Source organism: Periplaneta americana, chromosome 6 (assembly GCF_040183065.1).
Source record: "Periplaneta americana isolate PAMFEO1 chromosome 6, P.americana_PAMFEO1_priV1, whole genome shotgun sequence".
In the NCBI taxonomy this organism is placed as follows: domain Eukaryota; kingdom Metazoa; phylum Arthropoda; class Insecta; order Blattodea; family Blattidae; genus Periplaneta; species Periplaneta americana.
The window spans coordinates 160,291,090-160,303,312 of NC_091122.1; the positions used below are offsets into that span (position 1 = coordinate 160,291,090).

General features: G+C 34.9%; 1 protein-coding gene across 4 annotated transcripts in view; it reads left to right on the forward strand.

Moving 5' to 3' along the window:
• The window catches only part of plx (PTB_TBC1D1_like and TBC domain-containing protein plx), a 403,577-nt gene that overhangs the window by 350,110 nt on the left and 41,244 nt on the right, over window positions 1-12,223 (forward strand). For all 4 annotated transcript variants that reach the window (XM_069829428.1, XM_069829431.1, XM_069829429.1 and 1 more), the window contains 3 exons: window positions 1,362-1,505; window positions 6,695-6,952; window positions 9,509-9,759. In XM_069829428.1, coding sequence (XP_069685529.1) covers window positions 1,362-1,505; window positions 6,695-6,952; window positions 9,509-9,759 — 653 coding nt within the window. The remainder of the gene's footprint in view (window positions 1-1,361; window positions 1,506-6,694; window positions 6,953-9,508; window positions 9,760-12,223) is intronic.

A 12,223-nucleotide genomic window follows, 5' to 3' on the forward strand; every position in this document is an offset into this window, starting at 1 on the left:
ATTGAGATTTCCTAGATCTGGTAAAAATCTTTTCCGAGTTCCAGTTGTGAAAAATCGCATCATTCGCACCAGAGTGAAAGAGTTTGCGACTGAAGGTAATTTATATATCCGAGACGAATAAATTGGTAGTTGAACCGCATGATTCCGTTATTATTAACAGAAACTATTTAAGAATAATTTTCTTGCAATTGACTGAATTTGTATGTAGTTCTTACGTACACTTGGTCAAAATGAAAGTGGCCGGCGTCTAAGAGACTAAGATCGAATCGGGTATTTCCGTGAGCGCTCGGAACAGCCAGGCTTTGTTCAAAAGATTGCGTATATTCTTCTGGTAGTTATAATGGGGAACACAACTAGCAATCACTAAAATCTTCCGAGAAAATAATTCATATACGAGATTTAAAACAGACAGAGGGTTTAAACAGTGAATATTGTAACACAAACACTATATACTGTGGAACAGGTTTTCAAGTGGAGTACGATCATTGCTCGTTACAATGCCGTTCTGACTGCAGTAAAACTCTTAGCGTAGTTGGTAAAGCGTTAGCTAAGAGTTTGTGAGATTGCAAGTTCAAATTTTCGTGGAATTACTAAACTTTTTTTTTTGTTGCCTTTTAAATGCATCAGTGAAAATATAACCGGTTTTCGTCATTTTTTTAATATTTAGAATACTTTTCGCTTTATTATTTTTTCGTGTTAAAAGAAACTTTTGACGCTAGATGGAAGTAACACTAAAGACGACAATTAAGGGCTTTTATATTAAAATGCTGTGTTAATTATTTTATTAATCCCTGCTGATTTGCACTCTATTGCCTAAGGAACATTCAGTAAATATGTTGCCGGTTAAATAGTTGGCAATAATTAATTTGCAAGTTGTGCTACAGGGAATATGATTATTATACTAATCTAAATCCGTGATCATTAGGGCCTAAATGTAGCAATTGTAAACAAGAAGAAAAACCATAATCCTGATGACAAAATATATTCTGATATCCTGGAATTATAACCACAAATTTTCACCAATTTTATAATTATTTGTAAATAACATGAATTAAAGCAAAATTATTTGATTATATTACACTAAAAGGAGTTGTAAAAATAAAAGAAAGGACAAAACAAAACATTCTCTACGGAGATTCGAAGCATGCTGTGGAGGTAGCCCAAATCAGCGCCTTGTATTATGGAGTTAACTAAAGCGGCGCACGGAGGTTTACGTAGTGAACTGCGCGCTCACCCGAAGGGGCTTGGAAAATTTTCGCTGCTCAAGAGACCGGCCACTTTCATTTTGACCAAGTGTACATATTTATTTGTATGGGCTAGTTATAAAACGTTGTCTTCAAAATATATTTTATTTGTTACAGGTTGTGGAACTGTTCAATGCAATGAGGGACCAATCTAAAGAGGGCAACGGCCCTGCTTCAACCAATGGCCGCTCTGTTAGCAGTGCTGCCGCCTTAACATCTCTGTGTGCTGACATATCACCAAGCTCCTCACATTTCTTTGAAGTATGTATTTGAAATATTTATTTACATCTTCTTCGTTTTTCAATTTGTGTTCAACTCAAGTGATTGGCGAGATATGAAACCCTTACTCTTTGCCGGAGGATGTGTCACATTGCTGGATGGCAAGATTGCGCACTTTGTCGATCGGAGTTACAATGAGATGATGATGGAGAAACGGGACTATCCCGAGAAAACTCGTCTCACCACTCTATGTATATTCCTTTAGAACTGACTCGAATTTAAGCACGAGTATCTAGCGTTGAAAACGAACGATATAGTAGTCACTCAGGTAATGGTGAATCATTGCTCTATCTCTAATATCTACATTTTAATTAATTATTTGACGACACTGTAGTAAATGCTGAGCTATTTAGTGTCGATGGAAATGGCGGTACAAAGATGAGACCGAAAATCCTCTATGAAATTATCTGATATTGTCCTTACAGTTGGGGAAAATCTGTAAAAAAAAATGTGACATGTCGAAGTGGAATTCTGTCTTATACCCAAATACAGCTGGATCAGGATTCCAGCTCGAAAACCCTGAGTCATACACGTGATCTGACTACATAATTGCTGGAGTGCTTTATTCATGAATGTCTGAGTAGTTACGTATAACGTTACAATTTTTGTTTCTGCGAATAAGATCGACGTTATCGGTATATTCAGCTAACAGTTTCAGGTGTTCCGTACTATGGTATTGTTTTTAATCTGTCATGTCATTTAAAATGACAAGAATTGCAAATACGTATAAGAAATATATTTACGACAATGCACTTAGGATCAACACTTTTATTGTAATGTTTATACAATAATAACAATAAGTAGCCAAAGTTGTTTCGATTTTTCAAAAGGCAAAAAAAGAACGTAGAAATTATTATGGGATAAATGATTTAAATGTAATATCCTCGTATAGTATATATTACTTCCCTGAGAAATATATAAGATTTAATTATTTGTATTAAATTAAATCAAAGTGCTAATGTTTCATTTTTCATTTCATTTATTGCATTCCATATGGAGGGTAGCTGCGAATATATTGAATAAGCAGTCGTGGACAGCCGATAAGGGGTGGTCCTCCAGCTTGGGGGTTGGGCGAAGGGCTAACAACCCATCACCGTAAAAAACAGCTTGTTACGAATTCCTACAGTAAGCCTCGGAATAGGACTGATTCTCTGGCACGACCACAGCAAAGGAATAAGGTTTTGAGATTTGGCACTTGGAACGTAACTAGTCTTTATAGAACAGGAGGGGTAACATTAGTAGCAAAAGAACTAGCTAGATATAGAATAGACTTTGTGGGAGTACAAGAGGTTAGGTTAGATGGGAATGGCATATCACAAATAGGAGATTACTTGTTGTATTATGGGGAAGGAAACAATAATCACCAATTAGGAACAGGATTCTTTGTTCATAAAAGAATAAAATCAGCAGTAAAAAAGGTCGAATTTATCAGTGACAGGTTATCATATTTAGTACTTAAGGGTAGATGGTGCGACATCATAGTTATAAATGCTCACGCCCCTACAGAAGAGAAAGACGACTATATAAAGGATAGCTTCTATGAGGAATTGGAACATACTTTTGATCAGTTCCCTAGATATCATATGAAAATTTTATTGGGGGATTTCAACGCTAAAGTAGGACGGGAGGATATTTTTAGACCAACTATTGGAAAAGAGAGCCTACACGCAATTAGTAGTGACAATGGAGTTAGATTAGTCAACTTTGCCACATCGAAAAATTTAATTGTCAAAAGTACAACATTCCCCCATAAGGATATACATAAATATACTTGGACTTCTCCAGATGGATTGACACACAACCAAATAGATCACGTCTTGATAGATAAACGGAGACATACTAGTATAGTAGATATTCGAACTTTCAGAGGTGCAGACTGTAATTCTGACCATTATTTGGTGATTGGAGAATTAAGAGAAAGATTATCAGTAGCCAAGCGAGTAGAGCAACAAGTTAATATTACTAAATTCAATATTTTGAAATTAAAGGACGAGGAAGCTAAGCAAAATTATCAGGTCGAAATTTCGAATAGGTTTGCCACTTTAGAAAGTTCCGACGAAGTTGAAAAAGAATTAGATGTTAATAGCGTGTGGGAAAATATCAGAGATAGTATCAAAATTGCAGCTGAGCAGAGCATAGGTTATTATGAAACTAAGAAAAAGAAACCGTGGTTTGATGAAGATTGTTGCATGGTAGTAGAAAGAAGGAAACAGGCAAAATTGAAATTCTTACAGGATCCAGTTGAGGAGAATAGAGATAATTATTTCAATGAAAGACGGGAAGCAAGTCGTACACTTAGGAATAAAAAGAGAGGTTACTTGAAGGAAAAACTGAATGAGGTAGAAACAAATAGTAAGAATAAAAACATTCGAGATTTATATAAGGGTATAAAGGAATTTAAGAACGGATATCAGTCAAGGGTAAACGTGATCAAGGATGAGAATGGTGACTTGCTTGCAGACTCTTCATCAATCCTAAACAGATGGAAAAACTATTTTGCGCAACTACTAAATGTACATAGGCCAAATAGAAATGATCGGGACGATATTGAAATACAAACTGCTGAGCCATTTATACCCGAACCCACGATTTCAGAAGTCGAAATTGCGATAGAAAATCTGAAAAAGTACAAGTCTCCAGGTATTGATCAAATTCCAGCAGAATTAATACAAGAGGGTGGAAGTGCATTATATAGCGAAATTTATAAACTTGTACTTGCTATTTGGGAAAAGGAAATTGTACCAGAACAATGGAAGGAGTCCATAATTGTACCTATTTTTAAAAAGGGGGACAAAACGAACTGTGGTAACTTTCGAGGAATATCACTTTTGTTGACGTCGTACAAAATTTTGTCCAATATTCTTTTGAGGAGATTAACTCCGTACGTAGATGAAATTATTGGGGATCATCAGTGCGGTTTTCGGCGTAATAGATCGACTATTGATCAGATTTTTTGTATTCGGCAGATAATGGAGAAAAAATGGGAGTATAAGGGTACAGTACTTCAGTTATTCATAGATTTCAAAAAGGCATATGACTCGGTTAAGAGGGAAGTATTATATGATATTCTTATTGAATTTGGTATTCCCAAGAAACTAGTTCGATTAATTAAAATGTGTCTCAGTGAAACATACAGCAGAGTCCGTATAGGTCAGTTTCTATCTGATCCTTTTCCAATTCACTGCGGGCTAAAGCAGGGAGATGCACTATCACCTTTACTTTTTAACTTCGCTTTAGAATATGCCATTAGGAAAGTTCAGGATAACAGGCAGGGTTTGGAATTGAACGGGCTACATCAGCTTCTTGTCTATGCAGATGACGTGAATATGTTAGGAGAAAATCCACAAACGGTTAGGGAAAACACGGAAATTTTACTTGAAGCAAGTAAAGCGATCGGTTTGGAAGTAAATCCCGAAAAGACAAAGTATATGATTATGTCTCGTGACGGGAATATTGTACGAAATGGAAATATAAATATTGGAGATTTATCCTTCGAAGAGGTGGAAAAATTCAAATATCTTGGAGCAACAGTAACAAATGTAAATGACACTCGGGAGGAAATTAAACGCAGAATAAATATGGGAAATGCCTGTTATTATTCGGTTGAGAAGCTCTTATCATCCAGTCTGCTGTCCAAAAATCTGAAAGTTAGAATTTATAAAACAGTTATATTACCGGTTGTTCTATATGGCTGTGAAACTTGGACTCTCACTCTGAGAGAGGAACATAGGTTAAGGGTGTTTGAGAATAAGGTGCTTAGGAAAATATTTGGGGCTAAGCGGGATGAAGTTACAGGAGAATGGAGAAAGTTACACAACACAGAACTGCACGCATTGTATTCTTCACCTGACATAATTAGGAACTTGAAATCCAGACGTTTGAGATGGGCAGGGCATGTAGCACGTATGGGCGAATCCAGAAATGCATATAGAGTGTTAGTTGGGAGACCGGAGGGAAAAAGACCTTTAGGGAGGCCGAGACGTAGATGGGAGGATAATATTAAAATGGATTTGAGGGAGGTGGGGTATGATGATAGAGACTGGATTAATCTTGCACAGGATAGGGACCGCTGGCGGGCTTATGTGAGGGCGGCAATGAACCTTCGGGTTCCTTAAAAGCCATTTGTAAGTAAGTAAGTAAGTTTATTGCATTCCATAGATCTTATATCAGCATTGTAGTTTTGAGATGTGGAACAAGTCAAAAGTTATTAAAAAATTATACAATATCTAGCAAGCAGATTAATTTAGTTTACAACATAAACAGTTCATCAGTTGAGTAGGAGATATATGTAATTATGCATATATTTGATTAATCTTTTCTCGCTTGGACCGCCTCTCACAAATCCGGACTACATGAGAGATAAATGAAAAATGTGTTGTGAATTCCATAGTTGCTTTGTACAGATTTTTTTTTTATTTTTAACTACAAAATTACATTTTCTTACGCATTTATCACAACAATTGTTACAAATCACGACATTCTTGTAAATTCTTTAAGACTGTACATTAGGATGCATAATTAAACTGTAAAGAGTGAAGTTCCTAAAGTCGTATGATTTGTAACAATTTTTGTGTTAAGTGCGTATGAATGATGTCTTTTTAGTTAAAAATTGAAAAACAAAATCTGTACAAATCAATTACCAACACATTTTTAGCTCCAGAACAATTAAAGAAATGACACTTCTGAATAATTCATTATCTATTTGTAATATTCTTTTACCTATAAAACTAAAGGAAAAAGGTATTTTACAAACAACTTCAAATTAGTGTAACTCTGAAAATATTGAGATTAGGACACATGTTTATATGACATTTTTTGCTAATAATGTCTTCGGAAATAAGTGGCGGTAAATTCTTGTGAATCACCCTGTATATCGAAAAAAAATAATAATCACAACTGCGATTAAACTGTTAACTGTAATAAAAAGAAAACAAATTATGTTACATTTACATAAAGATACGAAGTTAAGAATAGGTACAACATTGTTGAAGTGACAAAAAATAAAGAATAAGAATTTATATGTGATGATTATAATTTTAAAAATAATTCAGGCATTAGTTTTTCGAATAATTGATTGTTTAATAATTTTAATTTTGGATCATTAAAAAAAATCTTAATACAATCTTGGGCCGTAATGGAATAATTTATTGTTACTTTAATATAATTTGCAGGTACTATATATTGGTAAAATCAAAGTCTCCCACAAAAAGGTTCCAGAATCGTTCATTGATGATGCCCTGGAAAAGTTTCGAGTGCACGAACTCGAAAAAGGGAAATGTAAAATTACGAAACAAGGCAGTTCCCTTAACATGTCAGCAACTGGAGTGTCTACTGGCAGCAATGGACATATCAATCAATCTGGTGCTCCAGGAAACAATGTCGTGTTGGGTACCTGTCGAGATGAGTTGCAGAGTCGAAGAGGATCTCAGGTGTGCATGTTTAAAAATTACTATATTGCATGAAAAATTCGATTGATTTATTATAATAAACAATATCATTTAAGCCCAGATGATTAAATAGTAATACTAATAATTGTGTTCCACCTGTATGTAACAATTAAGACATTTTCGTATTATCATCATTATAATTTGCACTATAAAATACGGAAATGGTAAATTCTTCCTGTACCACTGCTGCGAGATGTCCAGAAGAAATTACTAGAATAACAGATCATAGTACAGCAGAATCCCTCTTATCCGACACCAAAGGGACCAGGAAATTCCAGATACGAGATTTTGCCGGATAATTGAATAAATACCGGTATATACAAAAAAAAGAGTTCGTATTTCATGGTGTCAAATGTTGAAACTGCAGCCATGTGAAGCTTATTTCTCTATCACTTGCTCATAACTGAATAAACATAAAAACTGTGGATTTTTCTTATTAAAACACATCACACAACACAAATAATAGCTACACTAATTTTTTGTTCGAATATTCACTGAAAATTGAAGTTCGTGCGAACTTCCTAGGTCTAATGTGGCAACACTGACGACCTGAACATAATTAAATAAACATAAAAGCTGTGTGGATTTTCTTTATTAAAACACATTATACAATACAATTAATACTCTAATTTTAGATTCGAATATTTACTGAAAACGAAAGCTCATGCGAACTTCCTATTGTGGCAACATTGGCGACCCAAAAACAATTAAATAAACATAAAAACTGTGTGTGTTTTCTTTAATAAAACTCATCACACAACACAAATACAGTAATACACTAATTTTAGGTTCGAATATTCACTGAAAATGAAAGTTCGTGCGAACTTCCTTATGTGGCAAACCTGACGGCCCAGACTGTGGCATTGTGGCAGATTTAAACTTTTTTTTTTTTTTTTTTTTTTTTTTTTTTTTTTTTTTTTTTTTTTTGCCAAAAGTGCCGTTGTTTCAGTATTGCCGGTTCGGTGCCATTTACGAGGGATTTTACTGTAGTTAGGCCCTAATTGTTATTGTACATATGGTAACACGGAGGACGCAATACTAGGAATTCGTCCTAGATCTTTTGACGAAGTGAAATCCCAAGAAAGAGAAGCAACCTTTATATACCTAGATATAGACTCAAGTCTGATTGAGGCGCAGGATTTTGTGTAAGATTACTTCATGTGTTGGATGATAAATAAGAAAATTCGTTTTGAACAAAAATGAATTGCGTTTTCGGGTGGCCTGTGTACAAGTTCGATAGTTGAGTCCAATATTATTCGGCGGTGTAATCCTCGGCTTTTTTCTTGCGCTGTTTAAACTGTTTAACACGCCTGGTGTTAGTGATTTTAGACTTGTTCGATTTCTTTTGATTCACTCTTGTCTCCTGTTCAGATTTTCACCATTCTTATTACGCTCATAAGGGGTATTGCGTAGCATTTTCAAAACACTTATGTCTTCCTGAGAGAAACAATTCTTTAAAATTAATTTTACGTTGAATAAGTTAATTTTTAGTTTTATTACATAGATCTCTTCGAGCGCTTTACAATGATACCAGACAAGAATATCTTACATTAACGAATGCCAAGATAAATTGAGTTTAATTCCGCTGTGTGGCCGAAAAATTACTCCATCTTGGAGCATTACTCCGCGAATGAGGGCGGAGGGGTCAAGGTAGAGTATCCACCGGCCACTGAACGAGTATTACACACTTTTGTCACTGCCATTATATATGACGTTATAAATCAATTTTCAATGCTTTTATCACAACCACAACACATTTCAATTTTTACTTCAATTATCCTTGCATTAAACACATTGATTCATTCACATGCTTAACAAATTAAATGTAATTATGAAGAATGGAGATAAAATACGTTCGCAATCACGTTCCACTTCTTCCACTAGATGGTTCTCGACACGTCCCCTACACCAAGGCAGGCAACATTTGCAAACGCAATGATACTAAACTTTAGGAATGTTACTACAGGGGTGTAGTATTATGTGATAGGTTAGGTTAGGTTTTATTAAGTGTGTTATGTGACAGGTTAGGTTAGGTTTGATTAGGTGTGTAGTATTATTATTATGTTGGCGACATTTGAACCTACTTTCACATTAACGAAATATGGCCGTATTCTTCATTCACGTACGACGATTTTCGTATATAAGTAAGGTACGTATTTAGGGAAGGTTGGGTGAGCATACAGCTCTCCCAGTGATTACATCAATTTCTAATAATCACTTACTATAAATCCAAGGCATTTTAGCAAGTTCCTATAGAGGCTGGGACATAAGTAACCTTCACCGGCGGAGGAGATGCGCGCGACTTCAGTGCACATTACCGCTACAGGACTTCTTGTTCTATAATAATAGTACTGTATAGTATCATAGTTTTAAGCGTATTACTTTAAAACTTATAGCAGTTTTCGCAATATCATTATTTGCGTTTATTGAAGTGCAGCTCTTATACTGATTTTAATTCATAGACGTCAAAAAAATTGTGGCTCTTGTGGTGTAGTTAATCAGGAGAATTACCCAGCTAGTCTTCACACTTTATTGCAGGATTCAGGCTGTAGTGGGGAAGTGGAGACAGCAGATAACCTGAACATGGTGTCCCCAACAGTGCTATCTCCAATGGTGCCGTCGTCTAATAGCAAGCAGCTCGGTGATTCCATGGAAGCGATCAGTGTAGTTTCACAGAGTGAGAGTAACATAGTGCCCCGTCAGCACTCGCAACCAACGACACCAAGTGAAGCTCTTCCTGTACGTAACAACTCCACAATTGGTACCGACTCAACATGGGCAAAACAACAGTAAGTTCTGTGATCAGTATTGTATTTATTAAATTCCATGGTATTCATACATTGCTTACAGCTAGAATATGGAACAAGTCAAAAAACTTAATACTATTATAAAGTCTTAATTTATAGTCACAGTCTAGATGAAATATATACAGACGAGATTTACAATATATGTATGTATGTATTTATTCATTCACACTGCAATGGATATATACCCGGTGGCAGTGGTAACTAATTACACTCAATAATGACAATAATAAACTTATTAATTAAAAATACAGTTAATAATAATACCAATAATTAATACAAATAATTAATACTAACAATAATTTATAATGATGATGATGATAATAATAATAATAATAATAATAATAATAATAATAATAATAGGGAATATCCTAAATTAAATGAAGCACGATCACTTAAAATAACATTTAAAATAAATCTAATTTGTATCTTAAATCTAAGTTCGAACTAAAACCCACGAGTATGATATGTTCATATCTGCACAAGTACCTTTCCACATTACACTCATTTCGCTGTCAACTCGCTCACTGCACTGGAATTACGACACATTTCACCGATTCTATCCTGATTTCACTAACACTTCAAAAACATTTCACTGTTCAAATACTTTGCATTGCCACTATAAACTATAAAGCTTCCCTGACAGGAACACGCTTCACTGACACATCACACTTCACTGACACAACACACTTCACTCACACAACACACTTCACTGACACAACATAATTCTTCACTGATACAACACCTCAATAGCAAAATATCATTTACATCCTTTACATACTGTGTATAATTACCGTCTATTAGTAAAGTCCTTAAGCCTATTTTAAATACGTTTTTGGTTGTTGGTAAAGCCTTTAGTAAGTCTGCAGGTAAATCATTCCAGTCCCTGATAGTACGATTGAGAAAAGAAAACTTTCCAGTGTCCGTCGAAAACTTTCCAGTGTCCATCTGCTAGTACAACACATAGTTTTAGTATCAATTTCATGAAGTGCTATTGAATGTCATGAATTCACCTACAAAATAGAAGGTGTGAGAAATTAGGTACTTCTTTAATTTGGCCCTAAATAATTTTATGTTTTGAGTTTCATTTTTTATAGCAATAGGGAGGCTATTAAAAATTTTTACTGCCATATAACGCACTCCTTTTTGATAGCACGATAGACTTGCCGATGAAGTATGAAAGTCATTTTTTGACACATATTCATGCTATGAACTGTTGAATTAGTTACAAAGTTTTCACGATTACATACGAGGAAGATTATTAATGAAAAGATATACTGACAAGCCATGCACATTATTTGTAGTTTTTTTTAAATAGTCCTACACGATTCCCTAGATTTGGCACCTACTATTATTCTAATTACTCTTTTTTTCTAATAGAAATATACTGTTACTATCTGTGGAATTTCCATAGAATATTATTCCAAAACTCATTACCGAGTGGAAGTATGCAAAGTATATTGTTGTTTAGGTATTGATATTTCCTATCTTTTGCATAGATCTAATAGCAAAACAAGCTGAATTTAGTTTGGGGGTACGTATATTTGGGGTATCTGGGTGTACTGTTGGTCTGAAGGCTTTTTCCTTTGTTCCTCCACTTAAATACAAGAATAATATCTTAATAACAAGTCACCATCATCAACTTCAGTAACATTTCCAGATTTTCTTAATAATTTAGATATTGACTTTCTTATATGATTTGATAGCCTATATATTTCATGTCAACATTTACATCCATGTAATGTGGACCTCACAATTTTGTATCCAATGTTACAATTACATTCATTACAACTATATCTTCTGTAGACGCCTTTATAATTTAGATTCATACCTCTTACTTACATTCCCTCATTATTGTATCCTCCTCTTTCCCTTACACTCATTCACTATTTATTATAATCTCTTATTTCTGCCCCCATCTAAATTGATCTGTATTCCCACCTTTAGAACCTAATGATTTAATTTAGTTCATTCAAAATTGACACTTTTACAGCTCCTTTCTTGGTTTCCAGTTCACTTATATCGAACATACCCTGTTTCTAATAATACTTGTTGCTAATCCTTACTACACCATTATTCAATCGGATCGTTATTATGTCTGTTTCTTACGTGCATCACGTTTTCCTAACTCGTTTTCTCCATGCTGTGCTTCACTATCCTGGCTAGCCTCCTCCACCATATTCCTCGCCTTTTTTCATTATCTCTATCATCTCACTTATCTTTCTACTACACTTCCTAATTTATTGTTTATTATTATACTTACAAAATCATCTATAGTATATCCTTAACCTGTCCACACCTGTGGAGTAACGGTCAGCGCGTCTGGCCGCGAAACCAGGTGGCCCGGGTTCGATTCCCGGTCGGGCACTGGCCGAGAGCTCAAGATAAGCGAGCGTTGGGCGTCATTTTACTCCCGTGTTTATGAAAACCTGTGATAAAGCTAGCACAG